The sequence below is a fragment of the Salvelinus namaycush genome, chromosome 5 (genome assembly GCF_016432855.1).
Source record: "Salvelinus namaycush isolate Seneca chromosome 5, SaNama_1.0, whole genome shotgun sequence".
Classification (NCBI taxonomy): Eukaryota; Metazoa; Chordata; class Actinopteri; order Salmoniformes; family Salmonidae; genus Salvelinus; species Salvelinus namaycush.
Window position 1 is genome coordinate 68,513,779 of NC_052311.1, and position 22,428 is coordinate 68,536,206.

Below are 22,428 nucleotides of genomic sequence, written 5' to 3' on the forward strand. Positions count from 1 at the left end.
TCTACAGTATCTCACTGAGAAACAACAGAAAACAAGTAATAACAGAACGTGATAATTACAACAATAATGAACTTTAACAACAAAACTATTTTACTATTTTAACGCACTAGAAATTATTTATTTTGTTAATGATCCAACGCGATTAACCTTGGGCTACTATTTTAAACAATCCACTTTCTTTAGTGCAATACTAACTCTGATTTAACAAGATCATATTTGACGTCAATTGTTGTTGTGATTATTATTAGCGTTATTACGAGCTAGCTCTGTTTGCAATGCTATCGTTTTAGAATGATGATATGATTTGTATAATTTTCACTCTGATTTTGGATCCTGGCGACGTTTACTGTGAATTTCTTAAACACAGACACGCTGGTATGATCAGTGTAACTGTCATTGGTGTCAAGCATGAGTTTATACAACGTATGAGAAGATGAGTGTGTGTATTATGATTTATATGATTTCATTATATTCTAATAATAATAATAATATATAATGTATTATTATTACTATTCCTACAACTTGTTCTTTGGTGGAGTTCAGGTCATTTCTTTTTAAGTCTATTTTGATTTTCTACCCCTTGGTTCTAACACACAGTTAAGTTGTGTGAATACTGTACATTGTCTTCCAATATTGTAACTGAAGGCTACAATAAGTGAGTGACTGAGGCAACTGAGCAACTTCAGTGTTATTCTGAGTCTGTTTTCTATGGGCCTATGTTAGTCTGAGTTCCATTCTAATCAATGTTAGCAGTAGTAGTAGCTGTAGTCATGTTGAAGATGTTTGTTTTCTGGGCATTAACAGAAACCTCTGTCTTGAGGAGAGAAGAAGAGAAACTGATATATTTGTACAGAGAAAACAGGTGAAGCTTGTCACCTGGAGAGAAGAAGAGAAACATTTATTCATTATTTTCTACAAGCAAGAGACCCAAAATTATTCTTTACAACAGACACAACAGACATGCTATCCATCCATTATTAACATGAAATTGACAATGAAAAATGTCAATTAAATAAATGTGGGGATGGAGGTGGGGGGGTTCAAATACACTATAGAGAACTTTTGAAATGAAACATGTACATTGTAATTAACGCATACCTATATTTGCAAACTCTATAGATACTTTCTTTAGGAACTCTGGTATGAAAACAGGGTGTGTATTTTGGGAAGGGGAGGGGAGGGTGATGTGTTTTTGATCCTCTGTATGGGTACAGGCTACCCCCCAGTTCTCATGGGGTGCGCTGCCTCTCCCACCCTGCCCTGCTCTGCCCTAGCTGTTTTGGGCATGTCTTCTCCTCTGTCACATGACCCATGACAGAATCACCATGGAGACGAACATCCGAACCCCACCCCAAAAGAAAAACTCTCACTGTGCTTCCCACGTGACCCTTGAACTTTGACCTTTTGACCCCTTCTGTTTATGTTGATGAGAATGTATACACGTGTAAACACTCTCCTGCACCTCATTTATTGTCTAGAGTGATGGCAGAACTGGGATGGACACTGTTGGACACCCCGCTACATGACAGACTGGGGAAAGGAAATGAAACCACCTGACGCTTCCACATTCTTTTTGATTTTAGTTTCTCCTTTTTTATTTCATTTGAGAGAAAAAAGAATAAGGTGACAAAACTGCACACAGATAGCATTTATGTGGGCAATATGAATACTATGTAGTTGAGAATAGATATATCTAGACAAAATGATTATGGTTTATCTAAATGTGTGATAAACTCAAACACTGTATTGCACGAAGTTTATAAAAAAACAATTACAGCGATTTACAGACTGATTATTTTTTTCTTTAAAGGAATGACATCATGAGAGGATCAAGGGATTTTATTTTATTTAAATTTTTTATTTCACCTTTATTTAACCAGGTAGGCTAGTTGAGAACAAGTTCTCATTTACAACTGCGACCTGGCCAAGATAAAGCATTGCAGTGCTACACAAACAACAACACAGAGTTACACATGGAATTAACAAACATACAGTTAATAACACAACAGAAAAAAAGTCTATATACAGTGTGTGCAAATGAGGTAAGATAAGGGAGGTAAGGCAATAAATAGGCCATAGTGGCGAAATAGTTACAATTTAGCAATTAAACACTGGAGTGATAGATGTGCAGAAAATTAATGTGCAAGTAGAGATACTGGGGTGCAAAGGAGCAAAAAAATAAATAACAGTAAGGGGATGAGGTAGTTGGATGGGCTATTTATATATATATTCCATATATTCAGTGCAATGCAGTGATCTGTGAGCTTTTCTGACAGCTGGTGCTTAAAGTTAGTGAGGGAGATATGAGTCTCCAGCTTCAGTGATTTTTGCAATTCGTTACAGTCATTGGTAGCAGAGAACTGGAAGGAAAGGCAGCCAAAGGAGGAATTAGCTTTGGGGGTGACCAGTGAAATATACCTGATGGAGCACGTGCTACTCGTAGGTGCTGCTATGGTGACCAGTGAGCTGAGATAAGGCGGGGCTTTACCTAGCAAAGACTTATAGATGACCTGGAGCCAGTGGGTTTGGCAACGAATATGAAGTGAGAGCCAGCCAACGAGAGCATACAGGTCACAGTGGTGGGTAGTATATGGGGCTTTGGTGACGAAACGGATAGACTGCATCCAATTTGCTGAGTAGAGTGTTGGAGGCTATTTTGAAAAATGACATCTCCGAAGTTAAGGATCGGTAGGATAGTCAGTTTTATGAGGGTATGTTTGGCAGCATGAGTGAAGGATGCTTTGTTGCGAAATAGGAAGCCAATTCTAGATTTAATTTTGGATTGGAGATGCTTAATGTGAGTCTGGAAGGAGAGTATACAGTATTTGTCAGAACCGTCCAGAGTAGTGATGCTGGACGGGCGGGCAGGTGCTGGAAGCGATCGGTTGAAGAGCATGCATTTAAGAGCAGTTGGAGGCCACGGAAGGAGAGTTCTATGGCATTGAAGCTCGTCTGGAGGTTAGTTAACACAGTGTCCAAAGAAGCGCCAGAAGTATACAGAATGGTATCGTCTGCGTAGAGGTGGATCAGAGAATCACCAGCAGCAAGAGCAACATCATTGATGTATACAGAGAAAAGAGTCGGCCCGAGAATTGAACCCAACAACAGGCCCTCCGATTTGACACACTGAACTCTATCTGAGAAGTAGTTGGTGAACCAGGCGAGGCAGTCATTTGAGAAACCAAGGCTGTTGAGTCTGCTGATAAGAATGTGGTGATTGACAGAATCGAAAGCCTTGGCCAGGTCGATGAATACGGCTGCACAGTATTGTCTCTTATCGATGGAGGTTATGATATCGTTTAGGACCTTGAGCGTGGCTGAAGTGCACCCATGACCAGCTCGGAAACCAGATTGCATAGCGGGATGGAGAGAGAGAGATGAAGGGAATGACAGCGAAAGAAAACATTGAAAAAGTGAGAGTTGGTGGGAATGACAGACAGAGACTTGACACAACTTTAGACCTAAGGTATAAAACCATTTATTTGCACTATACAGTGCACTATCCTGTTAATGAATGTAACCACAATATTTTATTTATTTAAACAGGAATTTTTGTATTGTTTTTTTAACTAGGCAAGTCAGTTAAGAACAAATTCTTATTTACAATGACGGCCTGCTCTGGCCAAACCCGGACGACGCTGGGCCAATTGTGCGCCGCCCTATGGGACTCCCAATCACGGCCGGTTGTGATACAGCCTGGAAAAGAGGTGGTGATACTACATTTGTCAGCCAAAATCTCAAATGTCACACTCTGAGGCTCACTTACACTTGGTACAAGCCAGCAGTGCTTCTATTGCTCTCGTCAAAGAGGCAGAACCATTAAACAGCTATATATACTTTCTGAACACCGTGTCAACACTGGTTTCACTTTCTGCTCACTGGGAGCGCTGGAGGGCTACAGTGTATGTGTTAACACTGGGTTTCTGCTCACTGGGAGCGCTGGAGGGCTAGGGTGTATGTGTATTGGTGGTCTCCCTTTGACAATTAGGGTAGAGGGTGTCCAAAAGAAAGGGAACCGACATCGAAGAAGGTTCTAGGACCCTTCTGACCTAGTACACCACCTCTGGGCCAATGGGGTGAGGGCAACAGAGGTGGTGGGCTTGGGAAGAGGTGCTCCCCTAGAGACAGGAGAGAAAGTGGGGTTGGGAGAGGGGTTGGTGCAGGTGCACGTGGGGGTAAGGGTGAGGGTAGGGGTGAGGTACATAGTTTACATTCATGGATAAGGTTTCTCAACCTCTGCAGTTTAACTGGGATGAGCAATGTACTAATTTTAGAGAGAGAGAGTTGGGGGGGGTTGGTGCGTCTGTTGGTAAGGGTTACAAAATGGGTTGCATTTAAGTTAGAAGGGAGAAAAGGACTCGTAGACAAGACAAAGTAGGAGAGCGTTTCTTATGCCAAATCTATTTATTTCAAAAGCAAACCCAGTGAGACATACATATGATCATAGGACCATTTAGGCACAATGTGCATTTCCCCAAACAAACATGTAGGTAGAGAAAAACAAGGTGGGCTTTATTATGACAAATAAAACACGTGATGAAAAAAGGGTTTGAATAAGCTGAAAACACCCTCCAAGCTTGAACAAAAGGCTACAGTGTGCAGGTATAAATAAAATATAAGCACATATATTTTATATACAGAGCTGTGCTTGTAAAGTGAGTCTATACAATACACTGTCAAATATAAATCTGTATCTTCCATACATACATTTAATCATTCACACATTCTTACTTAAAAACAGCATTCATTCATGTGGACAATGTGTAGATAATAAATAGATAATATATTATTCCTAGGTATTAAGTGTAAGGCGTCATAATCATTCATAATAGATTAATAGTGACAACCTGCAAGGCATTTCATGTTGCAGGGATGGCTGTGCCACTTCCTGGAAACAATAAAGTATCTCCTCCCTTAGCAACGGTAGTGACCTACCCATAGCCCCCCCCCCCCCCCGTGTGATTTAAATTGGCTAAGTAACATTATCAATAAGTAATGGTTAGTACATAGTACAGACAGGATGCTGCATCCCACTGCTGGGTCTTTATCTACAACTACAGTGTGGTTGACATTGTGTTTAAAGAACTAGTTCAATAACTAAATGACATATTGGTTTCCTTTACCTGTTAGCAGTCAATGGATAAGTTAAGACAGCAATCCATGCTTTGGATTTGTTTAACCCAGCATTACCCCCCTGGTAAAGACTGGGTTCTGCTTAGAAACATTGCTTGTTCTTTGGTAGGTCATCAGAAACTTCTAAAAGCTATAGGTTGGTCATGATGCCAAAAAGTGGGGAAGTTGTGGTCTTCGTAGTGTTTTCTGGTAAGGTCGCAGGCTTTAGGGCAGGCTTGTAGAGTTCTAGGCACAGTTAGTGAGCATCATTGTTATTGCATTAAGTAAACACTGTGTAGACCTACAAGTTAGTCAGTCTTTCAGTCTAGTTTGTCATCAACAACTGACAATATAAACAGGGGTCTCCAACTCAACTCCTGGGTGGCATCAGTGTCTACTGGTTGTAGTTGTTCTAATCAGTGTCTGATTTATACCTGACAACTAAAGCCAGCAACTAAATCTCTCGAGGACTGGAGTTTGATTGCGATCCTGATATAAAACTCGATTTTTTTCCCCCAGTAATGTGCTTTTGGGCCTCCCATGTGCTAGGTAGTGCTGCTGTTGCGTTGAGGCAGACATTTCTTCCATGGGCTGTAGGGGAGGGAGAGGATCAGGAAAAGGATCCCCCCCATGATGAGGATGGCCCCAGCGAAGCCCACACAGGCCACGGACCAGGAGAGCTCGTGGTGGAGCGGTATGGAGTGGTCAGATGACAACAGGGCCAGCACTGACTGGTGAAACACCAGTATAGACAGCAGGACCAGTAGACCTGTGGGACGGAGGGAGGAAGTGGAGGTGGGCAATGGATGTGGAGGGAGGGAGAGGGGGAGAAGGAGTAGGAAGGTGAGACGGAGAGTAGGTATGAGGGGAGAAAGAGCTATACAAATTGATGGAAAGTGGTGGAGGGAAAAGCATACAACGTTATAAAATCCATGTACACAAACAAGTATGCGGTTAAAATTGGCAGACAACACACACATTTCTTTCCACAGGGCCGTGGGGTGAGACAGGGATGCAGCTTAAGCCCCACCCTCTTCAACATATATATCAACGAATTGGTGAGGGCACTAAAACAGTCTGCAGCACCCGGCCTCAACCTACTAGAATCTGAAGTGTCTACTGTTTGCTGATGATCTGGTGCTTCTGTCCCCAACCAAATCATGAGAAAACAAAAAGATAATTACTTGACACATTGGAAAGAATTTACAAAAAAACAGAGCAAACTGGAATGCTATTTGGCACTAAACAGAGAGTACACAGATCACTGTGACTGACCCAAATGAAGGAAATCTTTGACTGTGTACAGACTCAGTGAGCATAGCCTTGCTATTAAGAGAGGGAGCCGTAGGCGGACCTGGCTCTGAAGAGAAGACAGGCTATGTGCACACTGCCCACAAAATGAGGTGGAAACTGAGCTGCACTTCCTAACCTCCTGCCAAATGTATGACATATTAGAGATACATATTTCCCTAAGATTACACAGACCCACAAAGAATTTGAAAAACAAATCCAATTTTGATAAACTTCCATATCTATTGTGTAAAACACAACAGTGTGCCATCACAGCAGAACTATTTGTGAACTGTTGCCACAAGCAAAGGGCAACCAGTGAAGAACAAACACCATTGTAAATACAACCTATATTTATGTGTATTAATTTTCCATTTTGTACTTTGCACATAATTACAACACTGTATATAGACATATGACATTTGAAATATCTTTATTCTTTTGGAGTTTAATGTACATTTGTGATTGTTTATTTCCCTACAGGGAGGTCTAAGTCTACACCCAGAATAGTGGCTGCTCTCTTTGTAGTCTATTTCCCCTTACCTGATAGGATGAAGCAGAAGGAGGCGGGCTTGAGGAAGAAGGGCACTCCTTTACTGAGGGACATGGTGATACAGATTGCTCCCATCACCATCATAGACAGAGCTATCATTGCTAGGATAGCAGCCGCTATGTTCAGGTCTGGGAAAGAGAGGGGAGGGGGGAGACAGAATGAGAGGAGGAGGAGAGAGGGATGGAGAGGAAGTGAATAGAGGGAGAAGTGGTTAGAGAAAGAGTGAAGAGGTGTTGGAGAGGAAGACAGGGGAGAATGAGGGAGGGAGGGCAGAGTTACACCTCAGTGAGTATTGTGCATCTGAGAGTGACGCCACAGGGGATAAATACAGCACAGTGAGAAAGAGAGAGAGGGGGAGAGGGAGAGAGGGGGAGGGGGAGAGAAAGAGAGAGAGGGGGAGAGAAGGAGGAGGAGGCGGAAGCGGAAGCGAGACTTAAGATGCTGACTTACTCTTGTGGGTCGTCTTCTTAAATATGACTGCGTTGTCTCCATTGGTGAAGAATTTAAAGTAAGTGCAGTTGGATTCTGAGAAGAGAAACAGAGAGGGAACATCACACACACAGTATATTCCTGGTCCCTGTGCATCCATCCCCTCTGTCCTCCTAGGCATGAAGACCTATTTTATCTGTTGTGTAGCGGGAGCACCATGAAAAACACTGCTCACTGCTCTACACAGTCCCATATTCACAGCACATCCACAGCACATATGGTGCCACGAGAGAGAAGGAGAGAGAAGGAGAGAGAGGGGTGATGGAAGAGAGGGAGAGATAGAAAGAGGGGGCAGGTGGAGGGGGAGGAGAGAAAGCAAGACATTTGTAAGGAGGAAGAGACAGAAGGAGAGAGAGAGAATGCAGAGAGCATGAGAAAGAGGGGGAAGGAGAGATAGAGAGTGATAGAGTGAGCAGATGGGGGGAGGGGTGAGAACAAAGAGAAAGAGGGAGACAGATGAGAGGGAGGTGAACGAGATGAAGGAAGGAAAAGAGAAGATTACAGGGGCTTGGTTAATACTGCATTAGACAGATACTCTTCCTCTCTCTGTCATATATATATATATATATACACTGCTCAAAAAAATAAAGGGAACACTTAAACAACACAATGTAACTCCAAGTCAATCACACTTCTGTGAAATCAAACTGTCCACTTAGGAAGCAACACTGATTGACAATAAATTGCACATGCTGTTGTGCAAATGGAATAGACAAAAGGTGGAAATTATAGGCAATTAGCAAGACACCCCCAAAAAAGGAGTGATTCTGCAGGTGGTGATCACAGACCACTTCTCAGTTCCTATGCTTCCTGGCTGATGTTTTGGTCACTTTTGAATGCTGGCGGTACTCTCACTCTAGTGGTAGCATGAGACGGAGTCTACAACCCACACAAGCGGCTCAGATAGTGCAGTTCATCCAGGATGGCACATCAATGCGAGCTGTGGCAAAAAGGTTTGCTGTGTCTGTCAGCGTAGTGTCCAGAGCATGGAGGCGCTACCAGGAGACAGGCCAGTACATCAGGAGACGTGGAGGAGGCCGTAGGAGGGCAACAACCCAGCAGCAGGACCGCTTCCTCCGCCTTTGTGCAAGGAGGTGCACTGCCAGCGCCCTGCAAAATGACCTCCAGCAGGCCACAAATGTGCATGTGTCTGCTCAAACGGTCAGAAACAGACTCCATGAGGGTGGTATGAGGGCCCGACGTCCACAGGTGGGGGTTGTGCTTACAGCCCAACACCGTGCAGGACGTTTGGCATTTGCCAGAGAACACCAAGATTGACAAATTCGCCACTGGCGCCCTGTGCTCTTCACAGATGAAAGCAGGTTCACACTGAGCACATGAGCACATGTGACAGACGTGACAGAGTCTGGAGACGCCATGGAGAACGTTCTGCTGCCTGCAACATCCTCCAGCATGACCGGTTTGGCGATGGGTCAGTCATGGTGTGGGGTGGCATTTCTTTGTGGGGCCGCACAGCCCTCCATGTGCTCGCCAGAGGTAGCCTGACTGCCAATAGGTACCGAGATGAGATCCTCAGACCCCTTGTGAGACCATATGCTGACACATGCACATTTGTGGCCTGCTGGAGGTCATTTTGCAGGGCTCTGGCAGTGCACCTCCTTGCACAAAGGCGGAGGAAGCGGTCCTGCTGCTGGGTTGTTGCCCTCCTACGGCCTCCTCCACGTCTCCTGATGTACTGGCCTGTCTCCTGGTAGCGCCTCCATGCTCTGGACACTACGCTGACAGACACAGCAAACCTTTTTGCCACAGCTCGCATTGATGTGCCATCCTGGATGAACTGCACTACCTGAGCCACTTGTGTGGGTTGTAGACTCCGTCTCATGCTACCACTAGAGTGAGAGCACCGCCAGCATTCAAAAGTGACCAAAACATCAGCCAGGAAGCATAGGAACTGAGAATTGGTCTGTGGTCACCACCTGCAGATTCACTCCTTTTTTGGGGGTGTCTTGCTAATTGCCTATAATTTCCACCTTTTGTCTATTCCATTTGCACAACAGCATGTGCAATTTATTGTCAATCAGTGTTGCTTCCTAAGTGGACAGTTTGATTTCACAGAAGTGTGATTGACTTGGAGTTACATTGTGTTGTTTAAGTGTTCCCTTTATTTTTTTGAGCAGTGTATATGCTCTGGTCCTCTGCTGCTCTTCCATATATACTGTATATATATATACAGTTGAAGTCAGAAGTTTACATACACTCAGGTTGGAGTCATTAAAACTTGTTTTTCAACCACTCCACAAATTTCTTGTTAACAAAGTATAGTTTTGGCAATTTGGTTAGGACATCTACTTTGTGCATGACAAGTAATTTTTCCAACAATTGTTTACAGACAGATTATTTCACTGTATCACAATTCCAGTGGCTCAGAAGTGTATGTACACTAAGTTGACTGTGCCTTTAACTTCTTACGGCTGAGATCCCGTTAACGGGATCAACGGCCAGTGAAAGTGCAGGGCGCCAAATTCAAACAGAATTCTCATAATTAAAATTCCTCAAACATACAAGTATTTTACACCATTTTAAAGATAAACTTGTTAATCCCACCACAGTATCCGATTTCAAAAAGTCTTTACGACGAAAGCACACCATCTGATTATGTTAGTTCAGTACCTAGTCACAGAAAAACACAGCCATTTTTCCAGCCAAAGAGAGGAGTCACAAAAAGCAGAAATAGAGATAAAATTAATCACTAACCTTTGATGATCTTCATCAGATGACACTCATAGGACTTCATGTTACACAATACATGTATGTTTTGTTCGATAAAGTTCATATTTATATCCAAAAATCTTAGTTTACATTGGCGTGTTCAGTAATGTTTTGCCTTCAAAACATCCGGTGATGTTGCAGAGAGCCACATCAATTTACAGAAATACTCATAATAAACATTGATAAAAGATACAAGTGTTTTACAAAGAAGTTTAGATAAACTTCTCCTTAATGCAACCACTGTGTCAGATTTCAAAAAAACTTTGGGATGGTGTTCTTTGGATTGCACGCCTCCCCCTTTTCCCACCAAACATAACAATGGTTATTATGGCCAAACAGTTCTATTTTTGTTTCATCAGACCAGAGGACATTTCTCCAAAAAGTACGATCTTTGTCCCCATGTGCAGTTGCAAACCGTAGTCTGGCTTTTTATGGTGGTTTTGGAGTAGTGGCTTCTTCCTTGCTGAGCGGCCATTCAGGTTATGTCGATATAGGACTAATTTTACTGTGGATATAGATACTTTCGTACCTGTTTCCTCCAGCATCTTCACAAGGTCATTTGCTGTTGTTCTGGGATTGATTTGCACTTTTCGCACCAAAGTATGTTAATCTCTAGGAGACAGAACGCGTCTCCTTCCTGAGCGGCATGATGGCTGCGTGGTCCCATGGTGTTTATACTTGCATACGTTTATTTGTACAGATGAACGTGGTACCTTCAAGCGTTTGGAAATTGCTCCCAAGGATGAACCAGACTTGTGGAGGTCTACAATTGTTTTCTGATGTCTTGCCTGATTTCTTTAGATTTTTCCATGATGGCAAGCTAAGAGGCACTGAGTTTGAAGGTAGGCCTTGAAATATATCCACAGGTACACCTCCAATTGACTCAAATTATGTCAATTAGCCTATCAGAAGCTTCTAAAGCCATGACATCATTTTCTGGAACTTAGTGTATGTACACTTCTAACCTACTGGAATTGTGATACAGTGAATTATAAGTGAAATAATCTGTCTAAACAATTGTTGGGAAAATTACTTATGTCATGCACAAAGTAGATGTCCTAACCGACTTGCCAAAACTATAGTTTGTTAACAAGAAATTTGTGGAGTGGTTGAAAAACTAGTTTTAATGATTCCAACCTAAGTCTATGTAAACTTCTGACTTCAACTGTGTATTATGTCATCCTCTGCTGCTCTTCCTCTCTTTATATATATATTTATATATTCTCGTCCTCTGCTGCTCTTTCTCTCTTTATATATTCTCTCGTCCTCTGCTGCTCTTCCTCTCTCTCTGTCATATATACAGTGGGGCAAAAAAGTATTTAGTCAGCCACCAATTGTGCAAGTTCTCCTACTTAAAAAGATGAGGCCTGTAATTTTCATCATAGGTACACTTCAACTATGACAGACAAAATGAGATAAAAATGGTGGAAAATAAGTATTTGGTCACCTACAAACAAGCAAGATTTCTGGCTCTCACAGACCTGTAACTTCTTCTTTAAGAGGCTCCTCTGTCCTCCACTCGTTACCTGTATTAATGGCACCTGTTTGAACTTGTTATCAGTATAAAAGACACCTGTCCACAACCTCAAACAGTCACACTCCAAACTCCACTATGGCCAAGACCAAAGAGCTGTCAAAGGACACCAGAAACAAAATTGTAGACCTGCACCAGGCTGGGAAGACTGAATCTGCAATAGGTAAGCAGCTTGGTTTGAAGAAATCAACTGTGGGAGCAATTATTAGGAAATGGAAGACATACAAGACCACTGATAATCTCCCTCGATCTGGGGCTCCACGCAAGATCTCACCCCGTGGGGTCAAAATGATCACAAGAACGGTGAGCAAAAATCCCAGAACCACACGGGGGGACCTAGTGAATGACCTGCAGAGAGCTGGGACCAAAGTAACAAAGCCTACCATCAGTAACACACTACGCCGCCAGGGACTCAAATCCTGCAGTGCCAGACGTGTCCCCCTGCTTAAGCCAGTACATGTCCAGGCCCGTCTGAAGTTTGCTAGAGAGCATTTGGATGATCCAGAAGAAGATTGGGAGAATGTCATATGGTCAGATGAAACCAAAATATAACTTTTTGGTAAAAACTCAACTCGTCGTGTTTGGAGGACAAAGAATGCTGAGTTGCATCCAAAGAACACCATACCTACTGTGAAGCATGGGGGTGGAAACATCATGCTTTGGGGCTGTTTTTCTGCAAAGGGACCAGGACGACTGATCCGTGTAAAGGAAAGAATGAATGGGGCCATGTATCGTGAGATTTTGAGTGAAAACCTCCTTCCATCAGCAAGGGCATTGAAGATGAAACGTGGCTGGGTCTTTCAGCATGACAATGATCCCAAACACACCGCCCGGGCAACGAAGGAGTGGCTTCGTAAGAAGCATTTCAAGGTCCTGGAGTGGCCTAGCCAGTCTCCAGATCTCAACCCCATAGAAAATCTTTGGAGGGAGTTGAAAGTCCGTGTTGCCCAGCAACAGCCCCAAAACATCACTGCTCTAGAGGAGATCTGCATGGAGGAATGGGCCAAAATACCAGAAACAGTGTGTGAAAACCTTGTGAAGACTTACAGAAAACGTTTGACCTCTGTCATTGCCAACAAAGGTTATATAACAAAGTATTGAGATAAACTTTTGTTATTGACCAAATACTTATTTTCCACCATAATTTGCAAATAAATTCATTAAAAATCCTACAATGTGATTTTCTGGATTTTTTTTCCTCATTTTGTCTGTCATAGTTGAAGTGTACCTATGATGAAAATAACAGGCCTCTCTCATCTTAAGTGGGAGAACTTGCACAATTGGTGGCTGACTAAATACTTTTTTGCCCCACTGCATATATATATATATATATATATATATTTCTCTCGTCCTCTGCTGCTCTTCCTCGATCCCCCTGTCTAGTAGTTACCCCTGCATACTCTGTGTGGTCAGAGACACAGAGGGACCCACAAACACACAGCCACACAGCCACACACACATGTTTGTTTTACTATCCATGTGAGAATCAAACAACTGATTCCCATTCAAAATCCTATTTTCCCTAACCTTAACCCCAAACCCTACCCCTAAACCTTAACCTTTTTCCTTGTTTGACTTCTGGTCACCACAATAATAGTAAAACCAAACACACACAAGTACAAACACATACAGCAGACTCTCCTATCAACCTTAATGCTATTCTGTCTGCAACACTGGTGCATTAAAGGAAACCTGTATATTATGACCACAGATTTATAGTCAGATCTACCTCTCAAGCGCTCCACCTGTCTACCTGCCCTCCTGTCCACCGGTCCACCTGTCCTTCTGCCCTCCTGTCCACTAGTCCACCTCTGAGTGGCTTAGTCAGTTAGTCAGAGGTTATGGTAATGTACAGTAGCAGTGAGTGATGTATGATGTATTAGTTGGTCTGGCACTGACAGACAGTGACAGAGAATGACTGTGATGTTGTTTCCCAGGGACAGGCGCCAGGGGCATGTAAACATGAATGTGAAATAGAGAAGCACAGACGGAGAAACAGTTGTTTTTCTCCAAACATGAGAAGTCCACACACACAGCAGAGCCTGTCTGTCAGGCGCTGTGGGCCAACAGTGTTTTGACGCAAGGAGACGAGGAAGTGTCAGAATAGATGCGGACTCTACTCCAACACACAGACCGTCATCGTAAACACAGATGTTTATCTGATAGACAAGACACACAAGGTGAGTCAGACATAGATGTTTATCGACTAGACATCCAAGGTGAATCAGCCCTCTAAAATACCGGAGGCTGATAAACAATGCACCAGATGGATATAGCGTGTAATCTACATTGTAATAGATATGAACATTCATAGGATTCATCCATCCTAATAAAACAAGCTAAATCAAGACTGCAAAATGAAATAAAGCAATTTTATATTTATACAATGTAAAATATGTATACATCCTATTCAAAACAATACATACATCATTGCTAGTGTATCAAAGCCAACCACTGCTAGCCTGGCTGAATATCAGACTATTCTGGCAGGTAAAGCAGGAATACAGAAGATGACTACCTCATCCTACCGTAGGCCCTGTCTGGCCCCCTCTGTGGGATAAGTGCTTTAATACCTGCATTCATCCACCACTGGACGATCCCTACAGACAGAAACGGGTCATTCCACAGATAAGAGACTTACATGGGGGAACGTAACAGTACAGGATGGAGGAAGTGGCTGAAAATCGTAGTTTATTAGCTTTCTTTTCCTGAAATTTAACAAATATATTTTTTGTTTTTTATAGAGAAGATTTTATGAAAAAGCACTATAATGAATACCTGCAATCAAAATATATTTTTGACTGATCATTCAATAAATTAACATTCTAAAACTGAAAGAAATTGAAATTAAATAATAATAATAATCCATTGAAGTATTCCAAAAGACGAAGCTCCATCATGCAGTAAAAGGGAAGTGTCTGTCTTATATAAACACACTGAAAGGTTGGATGTTTACAAGGATACTGGAAACATCCTTTTCTGACTCACCAACGATAATAAAAATCTGATGCCTATAGCTAGATAACTAACAGACAGACCAGTAGCCACATTCAGATTTGTCAAATTCAGACTGGCTCCATTTCAAAGCAGTATTCCTTTAAGGACTCAATTTGCACATTATCTGTAGGATGACCCAGATACACACGCAGCAAAGCTGGCATACACGCCTCCTATTCACACACGTTTGCATAGGAATGCTCGTGCACACACAGACAAAGGGCACGCACACGCATACATACAATGTACACATGCATACACACACCCACATATTGACGCTGCATTGATGCAAATTCCTGGGAGACATCCAACACATTGCTTCCACCTATCCTATGTTTACAGATCATTGCTGAGGAAGGGGAGGAAGCCCTAACTAACACACACAGCACTGCAGTGCAATCAGGGGTTATTTATGAAATCGGTGCCCCAGTTACCTCCATCGTTACCTCCATCTCTGCGGTTGTGATTGAGGGAGTCCAGCTACGACCAGAAGAGGCTTTTCGTAGCAGGTTAGGAGAGCATTTCAGCTAACCCTAATCCTTTTCCTAACCTTAGCCTAAGTCTCCTAACCTGCCCCATTAATTATCCTAAACTGCTGCGCAAATTCTCCTAACCTGCTCCGAAAAAATCCCTTCCGGTCATAGCTTTACTCCCTCTCGTCAGAACCCATTTTTACAGTGTTGTCATCAAAATGAGACCCTAAGGATATTACCTAGCCTGTCCCTAAAATCAACTCATGGCCTGCCCTAATGCAACAGACAGACAGACAGACTCCTCACCTCCGGGCAGGTCGGCGGGGCCGCAGCTCTCTCTCTCGGGGTCGATGTCATCCACCCACAGGGTGCGGGTACACCCCTTCCACAGGCCGTAGTGGGCTGTCTGACACGTCTGGTTGTTACTCCAGGTCTTGGGTGTGGCCAGCTCCACCCAGAACTCTGTCCCCACCCCCAGCACTGTCAGGGTCACACCCACAATGGCCACAAAGAACGCCAGCTTGATCTTCCCCTCCTGGCTGTCACTCATCCTAGGGGTCCGCCTCGTAGCACGCCCCCCTCCCTTCACCCCTGCCATGCCGGCCAGGCCCCCATGGGGCCCTGCTCCTACCACCCCCATACGGCCATCCTCCTCCGGCTGGACAATGTAGTTGGCCCACATGGTGACCTCTACCAGAGGCTGAGAGGCCGGATGGAGAGAGGAAGGGAGGGAAAGAGGGAAGAGGACGGGAAAGAGGGTGAAGAGAGAGAAGCAGGGAAATAATTGAAGGGAGGTGAACCCCAAAAAGAAGAAAGGAAGGTTGAAGACAGGAGGAAGGTAGAGACACAGATAACAGCAGTTCAGAGGTGGATGTGGGGATGAAGAATGGAGAACGGAGAGGACGGGAGGAGGAAAGGGGAGAGAGAGATGAACGGTTCAGTATGGGAGTAGAAAAAATGGGAGAAAGGGAGTGATGGAGAGAAAGGTAGAGGAGGAGAGGACTGGGTGACGAGGAAGGATGGCATCTATTTTTTATGGAACACCCCCTGAATATAAACAAGGAAAGAAGAAAAAAAGACGATTAACAACGACAACACCCTCTTTGTCCCCATCCATAACAAGAGAGAAGATGACTCCCTAAAAAGGGGGATCAAGTTCAGGTGGGAAAAAACACTTGACTGGGCCATCACGGATCTCTTTGTGGATAAAACTGCCAGTCTGCCAGGAGTAGAGATCCTTTGTTGCTGCCCTATGCAGCAGAGTACAAGCCAGATACAGCAGGTAACCAAGTGGTTAGTGTTGGGACAGTAACTGTTAAGGTCGCTAGTTTGGATCCCTGCAGTGACAAGGTGAAAATACTGGTGTTAATGTGCCTTCACAATGGCTGGCTGTGACCCCACTCTCTGAAGGTGTCTCAGGGGGAGTTGGAATATGCAAAAACACACATTTCCAATTCATACATGTGTGAAATAGTACAAATACAAGCACCCACCAAATCATTTCTTCTTATTAAAGAACTGTCTGGATTGGAAATTCTTTGTTGCTGTCCTAGGCAGCAGAGAGAGTATGAGCCAGATACAAGCTATTCGAGTGGACTGCTCATTAGGAACACCTTCCTTTTGCCCTCTGAACAGCCTCAATTCGTTGGGGCATGGACTCTACAAGGTGTCGAATGAGTTCCACAGGGATGCTGGCCCATTTTAACTCCAATGCTTCCCACAGTTGTGTCAAGTTGGCTGGATGTCCTTTGGGTGGTGAACCATTCTTGATACACACAGGAAACTGTTGAGTGTGAAAACCCCTGCAGAGTTGCAGTTCTTGACACAAACCGGTGCACCTGGCACCTACTACCATACCCTGTTCAAAGGTGCACATACACAATCCATGTCTCAATTGTCTCAAAAAAATCATTAAAAATCATTCTTTAACCTGTATCCTCCCCTTTATCTACACTGATTGAAGTGGATTTAACAAGTGACATCAATAAGGGATCATAGCTTTCACCTGGATTCACTTGGTCAGTCTATGTCATGAAAGAGCAGGTGTTCTTAATGTTTTGTACACTCAGTGTATATGTATAATGTATACCCGCAGATACCATTAATGTTTTGTGCATGCGTGTGCGTTTGCATGTGCGTGGTGTGGTGTGGTGTGTGTGTGTGTGTGAGGTGATAATTCAGCCCTGGGTGGCAATTAACGCCAAGCGCTGACAGTGGTGGTAGACAGATTGAGTGTCCCACGGATAGGTCCCACATCAGGGGACAGAGCGGTGGAGTGAGTGAGTGTCCCAGGGATAGGTCCCACATCAGGGGCCATGGCGGTGGAGTGAGTGTCCCAGGGATAGGTCCCACATCAGGGGACAGAGCGGTGGAGTGAGTGAGTGTCCCAGGGATAGGTCCCACATCAGGGGACAGAGCGGTGGAGTGAGTGAGTGTCCCAGGGATAGGTCCCACATCAGGGGCCATGGCGGTGGAGGGAGTGAGTGTCCCAGGGATAGGTCCCACATCAGGGGACAGAGCGGTGGAGTGAGTGAGTGTCCCAGGGATAGGTCCCACATCAGGGGACAGAGCGGTGGAGTGAGTGAGTGTCCCAGGGATAGGTCCCACATCAGGGGACAGAGTGGTGGAGTGAGTGAGTGTCCCAGGGATAGGTCCCACATCAGGGGACAGAGTGGTGGAGTGAGTGAGTGTCCCAGGGATAGGTCCCACATCAGGGGACAGAGTGGTGGAGTGAGTGAGTGTCCCAGGGATAGGTCCCACATCAGGGGACAGAGTGGTGGAGTGAGTGAGTGTCCCAGGGATAGGTCCCACATCAGGGGCCATGGCGGTGGAGTGAGTGAGTGTCCCAGGGATAGGTCCCACATCAGGGGACAGAGTGGTGGAGTGAGTGAGTGTCCCAGGGATAGGTCCCACATCAGGGGCCATGGCGGTGGAGTGAGTGAGTGTCCCAGGGATAGGTCCCACATCAGGGGCCAGAGTGGTGGAGTGAGTGAGTGTCCCAGGGATAGGTCCCACATCAGGGGCCATGGCGGTGGAGTGAGTGAGTGTCCCAGGGATAGGTCCCACATCAGGGGACAGAGCGGTGGAGTGAGTGAGTGTCCCAGGGATAGGTCCCACATCAGGGGCCATGGCGGTGGAGTGAGTGAGTGTCCCAGGGATAGGTCCCACATCACGGGACAGAGTGGTGGAGTGAGTGAGTGTCCCAGGGATAGGTCCCACATCAGGGGCCATGGCGGTGGAGTGAGTGAGTGTCCCAGGGATAGGTCCCACATCAGGGGCCAGAGTGGTGGAGTGAGTGAGTGTGTCAGGGATAGGTCCCACATCAGGGGCCAGAGTGGTGGAGTGAGTGAGTGTCCCAGGGATAGGTCCCACATCAGGGGCCATGGCGGTGGAGTGAGTGAGTGTCCCAGGGATAGGTCCCACATCAGGGGACAGAGCGGTGGAGTGAGTGAGTGTCCCAGGGATAGGTCCCACATCAGGGGCCATGGCGGTGGAGTGAGTGAGTGTCCCAGGGATAGGTCCCACATCAGGGGACAGAGCGGTGGAGTGAGTGAGTGTCCCAGGGATAGGTCCCACATCAGGGGACAGAGCGGTGGAGTGAGTGAGTGTCCCAGGGATAGGTCCCACATCAGGGGCCATGGCGGTGGAGTGAGTGAGTGTCCCAGGGATAGGTCCCACATCACGGGACAGAGTGGTGGAGTGAGTGAGTGTCCCAGGGATAGGTCCCACATCAGGGGACAGAGCGGTGGAGTGAGTGAGTGTCTCAGGGATAGGTCCCACATCAGGGGACAGAGCGGTGGAGTGAGTGAGTGTCCCAGGGATAGGTCCCACATCAGGGGCCAGAGTGGTGGAGTGAGTGAGTGTCCCAGGGATAGGTCCCACATCAGGGGCCATGGCGGTGGAGTGAGTGAGTGTCCCAGGGATAGGTCCCACATCAGGGGACAGAGCGGTGGAGTGAGTGAGTGTCCCAGGGATAGGTCCCACATCAGGGGCCATGGCAGTGGAGTGAGTGAGTGTCCCAGGGATAGGTCCCACATCAGGGGACAGAGTGGTGGAGTGAGTGAGTGTGTCAGGGATAGGTCCCACATCAGGGGCCATGGCGGTGGAGTGAGTGAGTGTCCCAGGGATAGGTCCCACATCAGGGGACAGAGTGGTGGAGTGAGTGAGTGTGTCAGGGATAGGTCCCACATCAGGGGCCATGGCGGTGGAGTGAGTGAGTGTGTCAGGGATAGGTCCCACATCAGGGGACAGAGCGGTGGAGTGAGTGAGTGTCCCAGGGATAGGTCCCACATCAGGGGACAGAGTGGTGGAGTCCCAGGGACAGGTCCCAGGTTGGGGCACAGCCCCTGTTATCAGTCTATAGCTCCTCCCACCAGCCTCCACTGCTGTGTAGTAATCCATTAGGTGTGTACTCTGTTATCAGTCTATAGCTCCTCCCACCAGCCTCCACTGCTGTGTAGTAATCCATTAGGTGTGTACTCTGTTATCAGTCTATAGCTCCTCCCACCAGCCTCCACTGCTGTGTAGTAATCCATTAGGTGTGTACTCTGTTATCAGTCTATAGCTCCTCCCACCAGCCTCCACTGCTGTGTAGTAATCCATTAGGTGTGTACTCTGCTATCAGTCTATAGCTCCTCCCACCAGCCTCCACTGCTGTGTAGTAATCCATTAGGTGTGTACTCTGCTATCAGTCTATAGCTCCTCCCACCAGCCTCCACTGCTGTGTAGTAATCCATTAGGTGTGTACTCTGTTATCAGTCTATAGCTCCTCCCACCAGCCTCCACTGCTGTGTAGTAATCCATTAGGTGTGTACTCTGCTATCAGTCTATAGCTCCTCCCACCAGCCTCCACTGCTGTGTAGTAATCCATTAGGTGTGTACTCTGTTATCAGTCTATAGCTCCTCCCACCAGCCTCCACTGCTGTGTAGTAATCCATTAGGTGTGTACTCTGTTATCAGTCTATAGCTCCTCCCACCAGCCTCCACTGCCGTGTAGTAATCCATTAGGTGTGTACTCTGTTATCAGTCTATAGCTCCAAGCCAAAGTCAAACGGCTGAGAACTGTCTGGCCTTTTTAAAATGTTGCACTGGGACGTCCTTCTGACAGAGCTGGCAACCACAGTGGAAGGGATCACTTTCTGTCTGTCAAAGAGCATCATGCTATGGAATGTCCCACAGAACCAAAATAAAGATTATTTAATGGAGTACACTTTCAGAGATATGTATAGCCAATGGCTAGACCGAAACTTCTCTTGCACATTAAGTAACCTATCGCTTATATCTATAGCAAAAGGCATAGCACTGAATGTAATGGAAAATAACAAGAGCAGCTGCTGACAGTTGAATTAGGAGCTGGAGAATTACACACACCGCACATGGATGGATATCCCATTACATCACTGCATAAAGTGAAATCTAAGCAAGCCTAGAAATGTTATATTGAGTGATAACTCACTTACGTTATTTTTTTAAACTAAATTATCTAACGTCATTGCCAGATCATTTTGCTTATTTTAATTAATAAGATGATTAAATATCTTGAAAAAACATCTTCAAATAAGATAAATTACTTGTATTTAGCCTTTTTTAGTTTAAAAGAAGACAAATATCTGCCAATGACGTTAGACATGTTAGTAAGACAAGAAACACTGATTTGAAGTGAATTATCACTCTAGATAACATATTTAAGTTGCTTAGATGTCACTTTTTGCTGTGCAATGTCCATGATTAACTAATCACGGTCAAAATAGTCAAAATAACACAGCAAACTGTTCCACAAATCAGATCAAACCTAATCGTGTGTACACATCCGTCAAAACTAAGATCGACTGCAGAAAGGTTTCATTTCAAAAGAATCTGTCCATTACTTGTTGAGCAGTAGAACTAAAACGGCAGGCTCTAACTGCTCACACATGTTAGGAAAAAAGACATCTGTGAAAATCAGCCACACTCTCTCCTACTTAACCACCACTACTGCAACCAGCACAACATGCAGCTATAAGCACGATCTAAAGCACAGCACATATAACAACAAGGAGAAAAGTAAGTCTGACCTGTTTGGAATATGTTGTTCACTTCAGATTGAAAGAAGCTTGGAACTTAATAGAGGGGAGAAAGTTGGGAGTGTTGGAGAGAGAGAGAGATAGGGGGGGGGGGGGGGGGGGGGTGAGAGAGAGAGAAAGGAGAGGGGGGTGAGAGAGAGAGAGAGAGGGGGGGTGAGAGAGCGAGGGGGAGGGGGGGTGAGAGAGAGAGAAAGGAAGAGAGAGAGAGACACGTTTATACCTGGTGCTATCATAGGTCCTTTGTCCTGATTGTTTACATTCTGATTGTGCCCACATGTCCAGATTTCCTGGTCCCTCCCTGTATGCAAATTAACTGAGTGCTATTCTTTTACAATAATATTTATTTATTTATTTTAAGACACACATATTGATGTCATAATTCAATGTTGCCACCTGTCAATGATTTTAGAAGGTGGGGTAATTATGATTTCAATTGTTTCTCTGTCCAGATCTGTCTACACACAAGACATCCAAACACAATGCATGCTTGACTACCTCCGGGGGTGGTCAGAAAGATCTGATCACAATCAGATCTGATCACAATCTGTCTTTTAATCGTCTACACCTGTCTAAAAATGTGGGCACAATCAGAATGTGGACAAGATCAGGACAGAGTATGCATGTTGTTAAAACCAGGTATAAATGGGGCTAAAGAGAGAGAGAGGCAGAAGAGAGAGAGATAGTCAGTGTGTGTTAAGGGGGTGGGGTAAGTAAAGGATATGGAAAGAGAGAGTAAGAGGAGAGGGAGTGCTGGGTAGGTTGGTTCTGTTGTTGATTAACTGTGTCTACTGGTCTCTGCCCCTCAGAATGTGTGTTTGTGTGTACCCGGGTCCATGTTCAAACTCAACACTACATTTGTTAGAAATCTTTATGGTTTTGTCTTCTGCCATGATGACAGGCAACGTTTGTGTGGGTAAAAACATTGTGTGTGTGTGTATGTGTGCGTTTGTTTGTTTGTGCGTGTGTGTGTGTGTGTGTGTGTGTGTGTGTGTGTGTGTGTGTGTGTGTGTGTGTGTGTGTGTGTGTGTGTGTGTGTGTGTGTGTGTGTGTGTGTGTCTCTATTTAAGAAAGCCAGCTGTTAATGACATTAAGTGGGGGCTCTGTACTGTTTATATGAGTGGAGGCCAGGGCAGCACTTCACAGCAATCCATAACGCACTGTTAAGCAGAGAGAGAGAGAGAGAGAAAG

General features: G+C 45.0%; 1 protein-coding gene across 2 annotated transcripts; it reads right to left on the reverse strand.

Annotated features, from left to right (window-relative positions):
- Positions 1–4,951: 4,951 nt before the first annotated feature.
- LOC120048825 (voltage-dependent calcium channel gamma-6 subunit-like) lies at positions 4,952–21,323 on the reverse strand. Of its 2 annotated transcripts, XM_038995081.1 has the most exons (5): positions 21,232–21,315; positions 15,485–16,225; positions 7,406–7,480; positions 6,946–7,083; positions 4,952–5,881 (listed from the first exon to the last, which is right to left on the reverse strand). In XM_038995081.1, exons 2-5 carry the CDS (start codon positions 15,858–15,860, stop codon positions 5,658–5,660), a joined length of 813 nt encoding a protein of 270 aa, XP_038851009.1. In that variant the 5' UTR covers positions 15,861–16,225; positions 21,232–21,315; the 3' UTR covers positions 4,952–5,657. The 2 variants fall into 2 exon arrangements, with proteins under 2 accessions (XP_038851009.1, XP_038851008.1); XM_038995080.1 differs by lacking the exons at positions 4,952–5,881; positions 6,946–7,083; positions 7,406–7,480; positions 15,485–16,225 and adding an exon at positions 17,195–20,338 and having other exon boundaries at positions 21,232–21,323.
- Between the last annotated feature and the right edge of the window lie 1,105 nt (positions 21,324–22,428).